Raw genomic sequence first — 17,642 nt, forward strand, 5'->3', positions numbered from 1 at the left:
TCCGATTACGCCGAACGAATTTTCCGACTTCGATTTTCCTTCTGATCGACTCGAAAATTCCTTCCGCGTCCCTGAATATTGATTTTTCCACCAAAACAGATCCTGGCGGTGCATGACGTCCAATCCGTTGGCCGACCGAGGAGATTTCGTCGCCTCTTGGCGCGATTCGCCATAAACCCTCCCATCGTCCTTCGTTCATCCTACGCATCCCGACGCCATCGTCTGCATCGCTCTCCTCGTCGGATCTTCACGGGCCCGTGTAGTTTTTTTTCAGTCTGAGCGACTGAAAGCCCCTGCTTGTCTTGTGAAGATCGAGTATTTCACTGCAGTCCAAGCGATCCCCTCTAACCCCATTTTCTCCAACCTCACTTGACTTTTCCTCGACTCCTCACGCCTTGAACGAATTTTGCGATCATCCCACCCGTAGAGAGTGTCATTCTGCCGCTCCCACGATGTCTTTTCATCATCCCCATACTCCTCAAACTCCATCACAGCCATCACCGGGGATCTCCGATCCGCTCACGAGCGCCACAACCTCGATGACTTCAATCACGAGCGCCCTTCCCACACCCGCCCACAGCGTCACTGGAGCCAGTTCTCAGCCGTCCGACATGGCCCACGATATTTCCATGATTGACGCGGGCGACGATACGACTCCTAATAAGCGAAAGAGGTTAGCGGAGGATCTCGGCGATCAAGCCACCAAAAAAGTGCACCTCGGCACACCGCCCTTGGGCATCGAAGATATCCACCTTGACGTCGGCGAAAAATATCTTCTTTGCAATCGGCCCATCAAAGTACCCCAATACTCAACTGCAGAGGACCTCTTTGAAATGTTTGACCTTACCGGCCTCGCCACGAAGATGGCTCGAGAGAAGCCTACCGGTGAGAAGAATGCTCTGCGAAAGAGTTTCAAGAGCCAAATCAAGGAGCTTGCCATCGACGGCGCTTACGATACCAAGAAGGACGAGAGACAAGAGGACGATCCCGATGGCTTCTTCGCCATGCTGAATCTTCCAGAAGATGTGTGGTACACTCATCACGTCAAGGGCAAGGAGATCCAGGACGGCTTCTCAGAGACCACCCTCGCTAGTCTTCCCAAGGCGCTTTCGATGAATAAAGGCAAGGTGCGAAAAGAGCATTGGGATCCTTATATCCTTGGCTCCCTCGAGTCTCCGGCGCAACTGCTGGATAACTCGTCAAACATCACAAGCTCTGCAAAGGCTTCAGAGCTGAACACACCGGCAGGATCAACGCCTGCCGCATCAGCCCGGCTCAAGGTGGCCAGCCAAACACAAGCAGTCGGTCAGGACCCATCTCGGCCACGACGGAGCATCAAGAAGCGCAGCTACGGCGACTCCAGCTTTGAAGGTTACGGTGAAGGCTATCCGGACGACGAGGGTGATTACTCCACTGCAGATGGCGAGGACAGGAACGGCACGAAGCGGCGCAAAAAGGTTTGTATTCGTGACATTTTCTGGTGTACAGCGCTCTGGTGTACAGCGGTTCTAACCTGGTCCAGAATTCTTCCACTCCGCAGCCATTCTCGCAATTACGACAGCAAGGGTATGGCCCTGGGATGGTTGGCGCATAGACTGCGTTGCCAGCCACGCCTCATCCCCTGTCTATCTGCAGCACACCCATGGAGGAGGTAACTGAGCCTCAAGACGCTCATGCTACTGTCCAGACAATTCAAACCCCCACTGTACAAAACCCTCCCAACACTTCTCAAGGTCACGGTAGTACTTCGAAGCCCTCGAATACCTCCCCAGTTCCCAAGGCTCCTAGAGCCTGGAAGGCACCCAATCCTCTCAGGACTCCGAAGACACCCAGGGCCCCGCCGAAAGCATCCGCTCCCACGGGGGACACTCCCGCGAAGCGAGGGCGCGGCCGGCCTAAGAAGAACAAGGTAGAATAACATCGTTGATGACTGCCGCTAGCCACCACCGCAACTCTCCTACACGCTTTCTTTCTAACAATAGTTTCACAAGGTTTCTCACAGGGCCATATAGGGGCCTTATAGATATTGGTTCAGATGGTTCAATCGTCGGGGTTTTTCCTTGCCCCATTTCCTTTCCGTGTCTGCGCAACTTCCACTTACTGCATGAGGGCTGGCGAACAGATGGAATTTATTGCATTTCAGAACTGTACACACTATACCACGAGGCATCTCTTGTGCCATGTCTCTTTTTTGAGTCTCGGGAATATGGTGGATTCCTTTGAGACCCAGAACAAGACGTGGAATCACCACCGCCACTTGAACATGCCCCGAACTGTTTTTCTTTCACGTTCCATTGGGCTTCAATGGAACTATACTTACTTGCTTGCATGGCGTTTCAGGGAATGATTCAAAAGGAAAGGAGTCAAACGAGATTCATATCTGCACAAGACTATGCTCTGTGCATTTCTTTTTTTTTTTTTTTTTTTTTTTTTTTTCCCTTTTTTTTTCGAAGAGGGCTTTTTTCATGCTTTTGCCTCTTCGATTACACCACACACACACAAACACACTCAGAAAAAAAAAGACCTGTTCTATGGCTCATTTGGTTTCTTAACAGTCATGCTGTTTTCCCTCTACGAAGCCTTATTTTCTTTCTCGTCTATAGGTTTTGCGTTGACTTTGTTTATTCTGGATGCCCCTTGAAAGGCTCTGGAGCTGAAATGCATCCACAGCGCGCGAGGGGGACTCATGCCACGAACAATGGCAGAAACAGGCCAGCAGGGTGAAAAAGAAAAGTTTTTTCCTAAAAGAAGAAGAACAAAATGAAGGACTGCAAGCGGATTAATATCTCGAGAGCGCACATGGTCAGCGGATATTTTAGTGTCTCTTTTCTTTTCAAAAGGTCAAACAGGGAGCATTCAATTTTCCCATGTCCTGCCCCGTCTTGCTATCGAGGCGGGAGGAGATGAGGAAGATGGACGTTGGCTGAGAAGGAAAGCAAAGGCAGGACTAGTCCAAGATCAGTTTTGCTTTTCTAAACTTGCAAATAGGCTTCTGACACTCAATACATGAAAGCCTTGTCCCAAAACCGAGCCAGCGCATGACGTATCCATCGTAAGGAGATGTGATCGAGTATATTGTGGTCGTATTATTACCCAGACTCTATTGTATTAGAATTAAGTAGTTTTGCGAGGCCTTGGGAATCTGTACCAAAGGGCTAAGCGGTATCTGGCCGTCTATCTCGCAAGATTTGCTCTCAAAGATGATCGCTAGCAGAGAGCATTGAAAAGAAGAAGAAGAAGAAGAAAAAGAAAAGAAAAGCAAACAAGTTCAGCAAACCCCCATATCCGCGATAGCCCTTCTCGTCAAATCGTCCTGCACCCACCCGACAACCCTCTGCGCCACATCCCCCACAAGCCGATCATAATGCGGACCGTCCGGCAAAAACAAACTGCAGTGCGCCTCAACCTCATCGACGCCGTCCATAAACACGCTGACCCACGCGGCGTCGGGTTCTCCGTTGCGTTTCCTCGGCAGGGCGCAGAATTTGCGGGGCTTCTTCTTCGCGTCTTTACTACCCGCGCCGTCGTCGTTCTCGTCATCCTCGGCGTCTGCGGATGTACGGGCTTGATTGGAGGCGAGCTTGGCCTGTCGGCGGTGGTGTTTCTCGATGAGCTTGTTGCGCTGCCTGATAGCTTTTTCGCGGGCTTTGACGGCGCGTTCGTATTCCTTTTGGAGGGCCTTGGCTTCTTTTTCGGCTTGTTTGCGGGATGCTTTGTCGGGGAATGAGGATGGCGAGGGGGGTTGCGGGGGAGGTGTCGGCGGTGGGGGGATATCGGGGAGACCTTCGATTTCCGGTTCCATCGGGGCTTGGGGCTCTCGAAGTGCGTCGTCGTCCTCGTCTTCGGGAATGGGGATGGGCGGGAGTAATTGAGGTTCGGCGACCTTATCATCCTCGTGAACCTCGACGGATATTCGCGGAGTGGATAGCCTTGTTTCGGCCGCTTCATTATTCTCTACACTCGGCTCCTTTACCTTCTTCTCTTTCCCCTCAACCTTGTCAGGCTTTATCCTCCCCGTAGAGCTGGTGTAGTAGTTAGTAAACCTAACCCTCACAGGCCGGAGCCTGAAATTAGGCTCATGAGTCACAATGTCACTCGTGAGCGCTTTGATATCGTCGACGTTTTCCAGCGCACGTAGTTGGTTATACCGGTCATGAAGGCCCGGGTAGTCGGCTAGACATGAACCGTACTCCATGTGGGAAAGGACGTGCTTCCACGCAGCGTTGAAGACGCCTTCGGAGAGGTGTTTGCGGGTGAAGTGGGCGATGCCTTTGAAGAAGGATCGGTCTCTTCGGATGGTGTCGTTGAACCAAGGGGGGTTGAAGTGTGGATCCTGAGGCAAAGAGGGCTCTGAGGGGTAAGGGGGTAGGGGACCTCGGGTGGCTTCTGTTGACGGGCGGATCGAGTCGGAGGAGGTCCGGCTTGTGGGCTGGGTGTTAGTTTCGGTTATGGTATCGGTGAATTGAGACGTTGAGGTGGTGGTGGACAGGGAGATGTTGCTGAGCTCCTGGGAGAGATCGGGAGCAGATCTAGACTGCCCTCTACTGGGCTCTGGTGCATTCAGACTCGTATTCTCTGGTGAGCCGCGGAAGAGACTGGCTATGCCGGTAGGGATGATACCCGGGTGCAAGCCCAGAAAGGGAGTATCCAAAGCAAGCACACCGAGAATGCGGTGCTTGAACGGATGGGTGCCAAAAGGATTCGGGTTCGGCTGCACAATCATGTTAGTATTTTGAAGCAACTTTGCCCATCCGCCTGTCTCCCAATTTTTTTTTTTTTTTGTTCAATCATACCATCAATACCGTCTCTGCAGCCAAGATACCTCCCATCGAATGACCGACAAGGACAACATCAGTCGTCTCGTCTTCGTGAGGCTCCAGCCAAGTGCTGAAACTCTCAGCTCCAACCTGGACGGCGTGGTAGGTCTTATACCTAGGATAGATCTTGGAGTGAACAACGTGCGACTCGTGCAAGGCGTCCCTTAGGTAGGCATGGGTGTGTGCCGGAAATGACTTGAAGGAGTGATCATTCCCGTAGAAGCCGTGGACATATATCATGAGTAACCTGCGCTTCCCTTGCCTCCCCGCATTGGCCTCAAACTCCGAGGGAACGAGAGACTGCGTAGAGCTGAGGCGGGGATCTCGCCAGCGGCTTATGGGATCAGGAGAGCCCGGTCGACTATTGTCGAAGGGCGATAATAAGTCGACGCCCTGATTGTTCATGGGGAGTTCGGCGGGCCTGTGGCTTTCAGGCATCTTGGAGGGTGAGGTGAGGTTTGGGAGGGACGTTTAAGATCGCATCTCTAAGCGGGGAAGTATGGAGGACGCTACTGGCCGTCGCTAATTATCACCACTGCCGTTGTTGATGGTGCGGACGAATGCCGGCAGACAACTTGAACTCTAGAAGACGGGGAGATGAGAGTGAAGCATCATTACCGCGGGACCTGGAGCTCCCGCGGATATTTATAATACAATGGGTCGATTGCAAATGTTCATGTTCATATCAAATGAAAAAAAAGTCTACAGTAGGTTGGCGCAGACTCCGCCAGGCGGGCAGTGCAAGTGCAATGGTCCACCAAAAAGGCCCTGAAACCAGAGCAATACGAAGTAAAGAGCCAGCAATCGTTTCTCTTTTTCTTTTCGTCCCACTAGCATGCCGAGCGATACCATGACGCGTCAACAGCGCCAACAAACGTTCCACCATGCCGGCGTCAAATCATAGCCAACCTTGGCGCTGTGTTAATGCTTTCTCTTTCGACAAGTGAATCAGTGATTTCCACCCGCATCTTCAAGCCTCATGCTTCGTTTTCCGGGTTCAGGCTCGATTAGTACTCATGACACTCGGAGCGTCGTAGTCGCAAACCCTCGCCATGAACAAATACGGCTGCTTCAGAGCGGCGACTTTGAAAAAGTATACTCGCTCACTGCAGACAACATTAAAGATCCTACTTTGGCTTCTAGATCGACGAGGAGAAGAAGGGGCGGAACAATGGAAAGGGGCTAATCGACACCAATTTATGGGATTGGGATGCTTTTCAGTCTCTGAGACTTGTTTGAATCTTTGAGTAGGGAGTGAATTGCCCAAAAACCAGAGGCCACAGCAATCAAACGAGACATGATTTTAAAAAAATTTAAAATAATTAAAAAAAAAGGTTCGTTCGTACGCTATGCGTTTCGAACCAGATAGTCCCATTGGAGATCCCAGAAGTTCAAGCGATGACGACTACAGACCTCCGCAGGTTCCTTTCTTGGAGATCCTGACCCCAAATTTGGTATACAAGCCTTATCCTGGGTTCGAATTTTGAGCTGGGAACACAGGAAGGCGCGACTCCAGTGATGGCACTGACGAGGCTCTTGCCTTGTTCCTTCTCGACTCTTTCAGGTAGGTAATGCCGACTGAATCGTGAATCGATCTTGTGTGACTTTGGCCAAATGCTCACATCTCTTTTAGGGGTCTCATTGGCCATCGTGAAGTAGAACCGATTAATCTTGAGTATGGAATCGGTATCCTTTGGCTCCCTTAAACGCGGGATATTCGTGACCGTAACCGTCGACTCTCTCTCTATTCCAGACTCTCTTTGAGCTCTGTCTATTTATTCATCCTCGTCACTACTATCAATAATAAATCCACCTTTAACCCGTGCTCTCGGTCTCGCCGACGGCATCGGCTCATCATCATCATCGTCATCATCCTCAGCAGCCGCATTCATCCCTACATCCCCGTCTTCATCTGGCTTATCGTCGCCGGCCGGCTCTCTACTCGCAGCCCAGACCGGAAGCTCCTCATCCTCAGGAGGCCCAGCGTCGGACAGTTCTTCGTCGGACACTCTCCTACGTTTACCCCGGCCACCCTCTCGTCTGGAACTCGACTCAAGGGGCGTCTCTCGAGTATCAGAATCAGAGCCGTCCGAAGAAGCTTTTTCCTCATCCGTTCCGGCATCACTCGATGCCGTCTTTGACCTCGATCGCTGCGATATATCCATCGCATCCTCGCTGTCATCATCCATAATGGTCTTCTTCCTCTTCTTCCCGTTCTTCTTATTCGCCGGCACGATGCCCGGAATCGCCTGCCCCGCCGCCTCCGCCACCGCCTGATTCTTCTGCCGCAGCTCTTCCTCCCGCGCGAAAAACTCCCTGTTCGCCTCGCTGTCGAGGTCGCTGTCATACACGTACATCTCGCTCTTGATCTTCGACCGCCGCTCGCGCTCCTTCTCCTTCCTCTTCCGCGCTCGTTCGTCGAGCTCGGCCTCGTCGGGCGATTGGCTCCTTCTCCTCCTGTGCCGCCTCGACTTCTTTGGCCGCTGTTCGCCGTCAATGGCCCGACGCGCTGTTGGGCCTCCGGCCGGGAAGAGCTCTTCGTTCTCGTCGTCCTCGTCAGACGAGACGTAGGCGCGCGTACGGTTCGTCTTCCGACGCAGCTGCTTCTCTGCCGCCTCGCCGTTTTCAAACGTGGGTGGGTTGAACTCGGCCGCATTGATGAGATCGACGTACTCCTTGAGCTGGTCCGCAGTGACGTCTGACGGAATGGTCCAGATGGACTCGAGGGTCTCCTCGAGGCCTGGGCTTAGTCGCCGGATTCCAACGGTGTTCATCAGAAGGCGGAGATAGGGGTCCTTCAACATAGCCATACGACGGTCTTCGTTATCCGCGCTGACAGCTGCGAGGGCATTAGGATTAGCATAGAGCGGCTCGTACAGACGGGAGACCTATACTCGTCGTTGTAACTTACTGTAAGAAGGAGCCTCCTTGGCTTCCTTCGGTGGCTCAACGGGGGGTCCAGCCTCCCCGTTATTCTCTCCCGCGTCCGTCTCAACTGAAGGAAGAGCCGCTTGAGCCTCCGCAAATTCTCTCCTCTCCTGCTCCGCGGCCCTGAGGACACGCTTCACCCAGGAGATGTGCTCGATTTCGTTTCTGTCAAGCAGGGCACCAACCACAATGCCAATCTGCTTGTCCAGCTCCTCCGTCTGCCGAAACTCCAACTCCGCCGCCGGTCGGGGGTTCGCCTTCTTTTTCTCCCTCCTCGCACCGGTCTCGATGTAATGGGCAATTTCGTTGGTTTTGCTGAAAAGCATTTCCACAGCAAGAGCAGGTCGTTCCTGGAATTTCTTGACCAGCTTGCGAAACACCTGCTTGATGAGCTCTTCCCAGTCCTTATACAGGCTCGAGCCCCTATCAAGGGGTTCGGGGCCCTTAATCATATTATAAAGAAGATGAATGATGTCGACGCGGAACAACATCACCGCCTTATCCTGCTTAAAAGCTAGCCTGTAAAAGTACCGATGAACTCGCTTGAGCTGGTCGTCGTTAAGCTCCTTGTAGTGCTTGAGGAAAATCACAAACGTGTCCACCACATTCTGAGGGATAAACCGCTGCGTGAAAGCCTGGAAGCTGAACTTTCGTTCAGAGACCGTCTTCTGCGCCTCTTGCTCGTCTTCGTCGGAGCCGCCGAGGTCGTCAGCGTCGTCGTTCTCGGTACCGGCCTTAGCGGCATCCCGCTTCTTCTTGCGCGCCTTCTTCCTTGACCGGACTTGCATATCAACGTTCCTTTTGGAATAAGCCTCGAGGAGACGCACGAAATGGTGCACTAACTCGGTCGAGGCGTCTAGGAATTCGAACCCTTGATGGTTGTAATTCCGGACTACGCTAGTCACGAGTTCGTGGACGGTATCTTCATAGAAGAGACGGCTCAAGATATTCTCGGCAATCTCTTCGTCCGCCTCATTGCCCGTAGCCGTCATGTCCTGAACGGTCAGCAGGATCTGCGTGAAACATCGCATGACTGCAATTAAGTCCCCCCAGCTCCGATTGTCTAACGCAGACCTCATTGATCTCTGCAAGGCGATAAACATCTCCTGGTTCAGAACGCCAGCAACGAGGCTGAAGGGGCTAACTTCATTCTCCTCTTCAGCATTTGGTCTAGGCTTGGGTTTATTATTCGCCTTTTGCCTCGCCCGCTCGGCCCGGAGGAACCAAGCTACAAGGTAGAAGAACTGTTTCGAATGGTAGTGGAGAACGTGCTGCGCATCTCGGTCGATCGAGCGACGGATATGCTGGAAAAGGGGGTTGAAGCCGGAATCTAAGAACTCGGACACGAACGCCCTTAGTTGCTCGCTTGCCCTCGTGTTAAGCTTGGGAGCTGGGCCGAGATCCGAGTTGTCCGCCTCGTTCTTCCGACGATATTTGGGTGGTCTGAAGGATTTGGTTTCATCGAGCTTGCGCTGGCGAGTGGCGGCGTCGATGAGTGCCGCCTGGCTAGAAATGGTAGACATCTTGCCATCGTCTCTCTTGACCCAGATTGTGGTTCCAAATCGGTTGTGGCGAGTTGGCGCATGCTTCTTGAAAGAATTGTGCAGCGCCTCCTCCTTCTTCATCATGGCGACTAGGTCCGCCGCTTTTGCCTTGTCCTGCTGTTTCTCGCTCATAAAGAGCCTCTCAGCATCTACCCTCTTGATCAGGTGGAACAAGATCTCCATTATAATGACATCCTCTGTCCTAAAGTCCTCGCCCATGTTCGATGCAATCGTCAAGAGCAGAAGAAAGATGTCCTGGTACGAGAAGGCATCGATAAGGGCGGAACGAGATATTTGTGTCTCGTCACCGTCGTACTTGACACCCGGGGGTGGCGCGATCATGGCGATATTCCGGAAGAAGTAGAGGACAAGCTTGATGACGCCCTGGTCCCTAGGGGACCTGTCTCCGATCGGAAGTGCCATGGACGGCAAGGCCATCCTCACTGCTGTATGTAGGACCCGGGCGGCATCGTAGTTGATGATGGCTCGCTTGTACCTCAACTGCGCTAGCTCGAGAACAGGAATATGCCGGTAATTGTTGACAGTCAACCTCTCGGGATCCTTGTCGAATGGCCATGTCAGAGGCACAATAACCTCCAGACAGGCGAGGGCAAGCCTGGCTCTGAACTTGCTCTCCGACTCGCTCTCGGTCCACAACGCTAAAATGTGCAGGAGATCTCCATCGACAATGCTCGAGTCGGCAATGCAGCGCGCCACATCCATTCGGCTCATTTTTTCGTCATAGTAGCGAATCCATTTCTTGAGATCCCGGAGGACGTCGAGGGCATCGTCGCCCAGAACGTAGCGGCCGTCATCGTCGGCACTCGTACCGCCAAGCTTTCGTGAGGGGTGTCGCAACGGTTAGTTCAAAAGATTCCAATGGTTCGGGCTCAGTACAGGAAGGATAGGAAACGTACAGCGGAGACAAGGCTGTTGATGTGGGCTCGAACTTCGGGATGGACGATATCAGTCGTGCCGTCTTCCAGCTCCATTGTCGCTGCAGGGAAGACTAGAATGGGCTGTTATCAGGATATGACGGTCGCCACCAGAAGCATTGTGTTACGACTGGGCATGTGAGTGAGTGCTCTCACGATTTTCGTTGATATTGAGACCAGTGGTGGCTTTGTTTGAATTTGGTGATGGTTGCCATCCAACCCCTGCGACGCGTCCCTTCAGCGCGTCTTGGCGCGACTTAAAGTGGATTCTGGCAAAGGCACATGAATTCAATTGCTTGTTGCATACGAAGTAATTATTGGTATAACCGCCTTGTGGAGCTTCCGGACGGTGACAGCTGTATGGCAGTGGCATTATGCCGGGTTAGCCTCGGACGCCGAGGTTAGCCGGCTCTATGAGATCATTCATTTTGTAGGATTCGAATCTCATGAAAAAGAGGGCCGATGCGATGCCACTTCACTTCATCTCCATCTTACACATCTCCAAATCTTCTATCCACCTCCACCACCGTCATGGCGAGCCCAATCCTCCGTGTACAGAGCCGTAGGCTGGCGTCCCAGGTCAGGAGCTTCAGCTCCACTCCCCGCCAAAATGCTGCCACCGTGAAGAGCCTTGGTGTTATCGGCTCTGGACAGATGGTAGGTCTTACAGCAGGAAAGATGCAATTGAGAGCCATTCTAACAGAAATAAGGGTCTCGGTATTGCGTTGGTGGCTGCGAACAAGGCTGGCGTTCCCGTGAAGCTGGTTGATACGTCTAAGGCCGCTCTGGATAAGGGATTGGCCTTCGCAGGTATGGACGAGCTTACACCCACCAACGGCTGGGCCGCGGCCTCCTCGGTCATTGAGAGCTGACGACCTCAAATCAAATAGAGAAACTTCTTGCAAAGGATGTGGCCAAGTCTAGGATCACCCAGGAACAGGCTGATAAGGCTCGCTCCCTCCTGACTCCTCATACCGCTCTTGAGGACCTCTCCACCGTCGACTTCGTCATTGAGGCCGTCCCGGAGATTCCCCAACTCAAGTTTGACATCTTCTCCAAGCTTGCGCAAATCTGCCCCAAGCATGCCATTCTGGCCACCAACACCTCTTCCATCTCCATCACCAGCATTGCTGCCGCCACCACCAAGGATCCCAAGGACACCCAGGCTAGCTCCCGTGTCGTCTCCACCCACTTCATGAACCCCGTCCCCGTGCAGAAGGGTGTTGAGATCATCAGCGGACTTCAGACCTCTGCCGAGACCCTCGAGACTGCCATCGAGTTCTGCAAGGCTATGGGCAAGATCGCCTCGGTCTCTGCCGACTCTCCCGGCTTCCTTGCTAACCGTATCCTGATGCCTTACATTAACGAGGCTGTCATCTGCCTCGAGACCGGTGTCGGTGACCGCGACTCGATTGATGCCATCATGAAGAACGGCACCAACGTCCCCATGGGCCCTCTCCAGCTTGCTGACTTCATTGGTCTCGACACTTGCCTCGCCATCATGAAGGTGCTCCATGAGGAGACAGGCGACTCCAAGTACAGGCCTAGCGTGCTGTTGAGGAAGATGGTGGATGCTGGCTGGCTTGGCAAGAAGAGCGGAAAGGGTTTCTATGAGTATTAAAAAAGTGGTAGAACATATGTATAAGTTTTGAATAGATCAAATTAAAAGTATCTCTTGACCATTGGGGGTGGTTCGTGTTGTATCCTGCCACGTCAGACATCTCGAGAATAGAACTAGGCTAACGCACGCTTCACCCAGCATTTGTAAAACCGTAGCATCCTGCTATTCATGGTGATAGCCGAAAAGGTTCCTCATCCTCCGAGATCGCTCGGATCTACTGCTCGCTCATAAACGCTAGAATAGCTGAGCCGAAGATTTCCGTCTGCGTTGAGCGTTAATGGGAGATACCCTGTCAAAGGCCAGCGCTAGGGGACTAGCAATCGAAGTTTCTTCGTTTCCACGTTCAAAGACTGCAGATTCTTTGTGATCCAGATGCCATTCTAGGCAACGGTTACATATTTGAGGCCTCTAAGAGCCTCGTCGAGGCCCTGCGGCAAATCCGAGTTTGTGAGAGCTGATCTCTAGGTTGATGCCGTCCAGATCAACCAGACAGACAACCCTGAAAGGAACACTCATTGCTGCAAAATGGGACCCGCCGATAAGAAGAGCGCTGCGGCTCTGGGGTTAGTTCACCAGCCAGATCCTAACCTGAAGGAAGCATCGGTGCTCCGGGAGGATAGGCTGATCAGCGATCTGTACAATGCATACCAGGCACGCCGCTCCGATATCTAGACCTAAAGACCACTTCTGGTCGGGCTTCCATTTTCAATGAAGGAGAATATTGGCAGAGGCTGTGGACGCTGTCGGTAGTGATCCTCTTAAGAAGGTTCCAGTTTATTTCAAGGTCCTCACGTACTTTAGTAGACGTTGACAATCTGACGCCTTTCCTTGAGATAACTAGGGAATGGGAGACAAGATCCTGCCTCAGAACACACCAGCCCCCAGGCAGCTAGTAGGCACTATCAAAGTCCAGAGGTTCTTTCCTCGGTGACAAAAATTGTCTGACTGAGACAAAAGGTGGCTACGTCTGATGTCCTGGTGAAGGAAATCTTACTAGTAAACTTCTTAAACCCCATAGAAGATATACGAACAACTTGCCTTACAAAAAGATATACGATGTTGCAGATATCGCGCTTGATGTCGATTACTCTATCCCTATCAAACGGTTCTGCGTAAGTGTCAAAATCCTCCCTACGGGACTCTACGACGAACGATGAACAGCATTGTTGAGGCTGGCGTCAAGCCCTTCGACTACAGAGAGCGGCGAGTCCCATGGTCGAGGCTGCCGGGATAGCATTTGGCAGGCGTGAGCTGAAGAAGCCAAAGCCGTGAGTATTTGGATCGTTTCTGCAGTGTCTATTCCTCCATCTACAAGTCGAAGAGAGGGCCCTGGCCACCATTACCAACGAATCACCCTCGAGAAACACTAGGGATTGTCGAGAGGGTGAACCCTGAACTGCGAAGACATTGTTTCTGAAGCTCTAAGCTTGTTACAACAGCCATTCCCCAATGAAATGAAAAACCGAACATGGAACGTTGGAAGAGGGTACTCTCTAGCAGGCGTATTTTATGGGAAAACACGTCAATAGTTCGACCAGTGGTTGAGTTCATCGTCAATGCATCAACGCTACTGGCCGTCGAGACTCTGGTAGCTTTGCTGAATCCCTGATGCCAGAGAGACCACTTGGACTCCCGAGGACGGGGTCAGCCTCGCCATTCCGAGGACGCGGAGATCTGGGAAATGACTTAAGGCTAGTCCAAACCTATCCTCTGTCTTGTCTACCGAGAGGCCGTCATCTGTTAGCCAAGGCTTGGGCTACCACTAGTAAACCTACCGGCGAGCCCCCCGACACACAACTTCCCTTCTCACAACTCAACCACGTCGTCTCCGCTCACGACTCTGGAACCAGCTCATGGGAATCGGCGACCACCGGCCAATACTGCATCGTCATATTAGTAGAGTTCTGGCAACGAAAGCGCTCGATTCTAGCCTCATCGGCCGATCACAAGAACATACCGCATGACCGCAGACCTTACCTGACAGACAGACTCTGCTTTGAAGAAAAAAGCGTCAAGAGGCGCTGCCAAATCTCTTAGCCTCACCCCCTATATCAGCAACATTTCGTACTGAAGGATAACGGATGGCAAAGGCACTAGTTGTGGAGAACTCATGGTTCCGGCGTGGGTGGGTGACAGGATTCGGCCAAGCGAGCCTCACTCACTCCTCGTCCGGTTCCGTTCATTGTCCCTCCCCACTATCGCTCCTCCGGACTAACAAGATGAGGTGGTCTTACTTCGCATTCTTCTAAGCTCCGTCGACGTTGGGCCTGCTTTAGTCTCAACCAGCATTATGCGTAGGCCTCCGACGAGCCGTATCCCTGATGGAGGGGGTCGCCATAAGATCTGATCATGCAAGGGAGGAGAGAGCAAATCATAAGTCCCTCGCCCCCATCAAGAGAAAAATTCTCCTTCAGTATGACTTCCTTTCCAGCTTCCCCGTAACGCGTCGCCCCACTGAGAGCTCCCCAAGCTTTCCTTTTTCACGCGCCTTCCTAGACGGGTTCTCCTCCTCGGCTATATTGCATGAGCTTCATGCTCCATCAGGATTTCAGGAAGCAAAGCGAATGGGGTAACAGGGAAATGAATCGGGTGGCCCCAACCTCCCCCAGAAGCTATCATTACGGCCAAGATAGCTACCAAATCCAGGTTGAGTCTGCTATACCCCCCTTCTCTCGTGGCTCTACTTTTTCGTACCTCGCATCTCCTGCTCTGTCGACGGGTTATGCCAACACAAGGTTACGGCCTCTTTACTTGATACATGGGCCGAACCCGAACCCGGCGTCCCAGGCTCTCCACACACCCGGCCGCACAGAAAAGTGACCAGAAAGGGTAAAGTCGGCCAAGAACAAAACAGAGAGGTTGACCTCGACTCCACGGCCACCCCGGATTGGAGAAAATTAGGAAACATTTCTTGGTTCTCTGGGAAGCCCTTGTACCTTGCAGCAAGAGGGGAAGAGCGTCGTTGAGGCAAATTCATACAGGCGGCGGATTGGACGGAGGACAAAGGCAAAAGGCAAGCGGGAAGGTTACTCCGCTGTCGTGGCAGCTCCCAATGCCACTACCCTCTCCATACTTCTCTCTCCCTCTTCCTCCAGCCCTCCACTTTTATTCCCTACCCCTCTCACCCACGCCACCATGTTGCCCGTCTAATCTTGGGTCAAATGCTGTGTTGTATATAGCTTTTCGTGGAGATCCGAGCTATAGCTTCCCTGACCCCACATCTATCCTTTTGAAATGTGTCCGTCAAGGCATAATAGTTCATGCTTCTTCCCTTCCAATTCATTAAAGATGGAACGAACGAGCCAACCAGTGCCTGACCCAAGCTGTATAGTTCCAGGGGAAGCTATAGGTAAAAGTGTGGTGTGTACTCAAATTGGTTCACCTGAACTCTGCACAACGACAAAACAGACTGCCAAAAACAGCCAGGAGAGTACCCTAGCTTCCAGAGCAGAACTCGGTGTGTGTTGGCCGAGCTCTCCTTCGTCCCAAGATTCTCCGCATCCTTCGTAGATCCTAAGTTGAGCACGACCAAAAGTTCCACCTTCCTCTCGTACTCCTAGAGATGTGCCTTGACTCGGCGGCTGATTCCATACTCCCGTGTTGGTGCTCGAACGGCGCCCACCAGAGCCACCCGAAAACGCCACTGAACTTTGCAATAATAGCCCGCCCTGGGCCTCGCCACCAGGGTAGGAAAATGTGAAGCATGACTACACTAGTTGCCTCCTTACCCCACTGGTCTACCCCACAAAGGCGACGGATGGGAGGGTGGTACGAGCAAGAGAGATCGCCGAACTAACGTTACTCCTGCCATAGGAGTTTCTAGGTTGGCTTTTGGTTGCCCACCATTACTGCGTTCCTGGGGACGGACCACGCAAGGACGGGATATCTGGATGGGGTCAGGAACTGGACCCACCGCCGGCCGCCCCATTGCGGTGGAAGCCATAGCTAGAGGCCCGTCGTCTGACAAGAACCCACTGGCAGAATGGGGTGGGGAGTAAGCCGAACAACGGGAGTGTGTCGGCCAACACTAGAGCACACACTTCATGGCAATGGGTCAGGCGTTGGTTCAAGGGTAGGCCAAAGAAAGTAGAAACGCATAGGAGAAGGAATTAAAGCCATTGCCAGGATACAGAGCCCCACCTGGATGTGGCAAGCGTGGTTTTCTGTCCTCCCCATGTCTTTCATATAGGCATCCGAATCTAAAATCCTTCATATAAGAGAGACCAAGTACCGGAAGTGCCTAACACCCGGAAGCCGGGGGCGCGTGTTGTCACATATGATCTCCCTATAGAGAAAAGCTGCTATAGGCTGTGATGTACGAGATACTCGTCAGGTTTCGAAGAAAAGGCTCTTTATCCATCGGGAACTTTCCCAAACCTGAAGCCGGATGACCAGAAAAAGTAACTCGACTCCACAACGTCGACGGGAGAGGAAAACGAGCGAAGAAAAGCGAGAGGTACTTCACTGAAATCCTCTTTTCTCACAGCCCAAATCACGAATCAATCACACGGCAGATTTTCAAGGACAGGAATAGTATCCACAGGCGAGACGTATACAAATTCGCTTCGAAAGTAGAACGGATCCTTCTTAGAGAAGCGAGATGAATATCCACGCGCGTCTGCACTCGCTTGACACCTGCATCGAGCTCATGAACACAGTGGAATTAACAGTCGGAGATGCTATTTCTGGATAGTCGAGAAATGAATGAAGACCGTTAGCAATAAAATCCGTTGAAATACCGAGATGTAGACATAGTGAGGTCTAGATACGAAATAGCTGCAGTTGACATGAAGAAAACGCAAGAAGTATGAATGAAACTTGACCACCCTAGCAGGGTGTGTCAGTAACTTCGAATTTTCAAGCAGAGATGTAATCCGGCGAGTCGGAATGTTCAAGGCATGTACACATGAGGTATTTTATGGGGTGAGCGAGGTGAAGAGGACGACAACCCCAAGAGTTAGCATCGAGACTGCAGGATGTACTGCTCGCCAGTAACGTTAGGAGCTCTATGCCTCCCTCAAACGGCCTAGGTACGCATGGGGTTCCTCACAATGTGGTGGGCCAGACTACCTTCACACCAAAGAAGAAGTGCGTGTTATAGCCGTGTCACCTTCAAGTACGAGTACAGCAGCCATACTTGAAGGATGCCTCTAACGGCCTGATGCATTTAGCATCCGAATAAGTAGGCACGATGACCGAAGGCCCGGCTTCCCACGTGCACACCTGCCTGCAGAAGCGTGTGATTCACCTCCCATACACAGGACAGGGCAAAGTAAGTTATCTGCCGAGAGATCTGCCAAGGACGAGTCTATGACGAGACCAGCAGTTTGTCGAATGAGTGGAGCGAAGGATATCAACGCGCTTACTTGTCAGCGCGTTTCTTGAAGGCCATGGAAATGATAGATTCTAACTGAAGGGAGAGTCTTTGCCGGATGTACTAAGGCAGAGCATATGCCCATAGCTCATCCGATAGGCTGTGGGCATTGATGGCTATCTGGAATATGTGTCCAAGGCATTGTTGACGGGTCTCTAGGAATCGGAATGTGCGGTGGGGCCAGCAGTGTGCTGTGCCCTCGTTTGTCTTCCCGCCAAGGGCGGACTTCCTCCCAAGAGGCACAGCGGCCCCCCATCAACGGCTTCGTTCACCGCAAGACTATCCCACAGCCACTAGCTGCCCACGATCCTTCAAGATGTGGTTAACAAAGTTCCTGCATCATCACGCGGTCATTCGCGTCTTGTGGTTGCTGAAAAGACACGTCTAGTCAGACCAGAAGCGTTTGATCGGTGATATTGGCGA

At 52.3% G+C, this 17,642-nt stretch overlaps 4 protein-coding genes across 4 annotated transcripts; 2 read left to right on the forward strand and 2 right to left on the reverse strand.

Annotated features, from left to right (window-relative positions):
• Positions 1-452: 452 nt before the first annotated feature.
• On the forward strand, positions 453-1,899 carry SAPIO_CDS9706 (uncharacterized protein; the record flags this gene model as incomplete). The annotated part of the gene is made up of 2 exons (XM_016791036.1): positions 453-1,457; positions 1,789-1,899. 2 exons carry the CDS (start codon positions 453-455, stop codon positions 1,897-1,899), a joined length of 1,116 nt encoding a protein of 371 aa, XP_016639546.1.
• Positions 1,900-3,268: 1,369 nt separating this feature from the next.
• Positions 3,269-5,255, reverse strand: SAPIO_CDS9707 (uncharacterized protein; the record flags this gene model as incomplete). The annotated part of the gene is made up of 2 exons (XM_016791037.1): positions 3,269-4,711; positions 4,794-5,255. The coding sequence occupies 2 exons, from the start codon at positions 5,253-5,255 to the stop codon at positions 3,269-3,271; spliced, it is 1,905 nt and encodes a 634-aa protein (XP_016639547.1).
• Positions 5,256-6,592: 1,337 nt separating this feature from the next.
• On the reverse strand, positions 6,593-10,281 carry SAPIO_CDS9708 (Topoisomerase 1-associated factor 1; the record flags this gene model as incomplete). Its single annotated transcript, XM_016791038.1, has 3 exons — positions 6,593-7,656; positions 7,729-10,126; positions 10,207-10,281. 3 exons carry the CDS (start codon positions 10,279-10,281, stop codon positions 6,593-6,595), a joined length of 3,537 nt encoding a protein of 1,178 aa, XP_016639548.1.
• A 474-nt stretch (positions 10,282-10,755) lies between these two features.
• On the forward strand, positions 10,756-11,845 carry SAPIO_CDS9709 (3-hydroxybutyryl-CoA dehydrogenase; the record flags this gene model as incomplete). Its single annotated transcript, XM_016791039.1, has 3 exons — positions 10,756-10,881; positions 10,935-11,034; positions 11,115-11,845. 3 exons carry the CDS (start codon positions 10,756-10,758, stop codon positions 11,843-11,845), a joined length of 957 nt encoding a protein of 318 aa, XP_016639549.1.
• Between the last annotated feature and the right edge of the window lie 5,797 nt (positions 11,846-17,642).

Source organism: Scedosporium apiospermum, assembly GCF_000732125.1.
Source record: "Scedosporium apiospermum strain IHEM 14462 chromosome Unknown SEQ_SAPIO_0143, whole genome shotgun sequence".
NCBI classification, from domain to species: Eukaryota; Fungi; Ascomycota; class Sordariomycetes; order Microascales; family Microascaceae; genus Scedosporium; species Scedosporium apiospermum.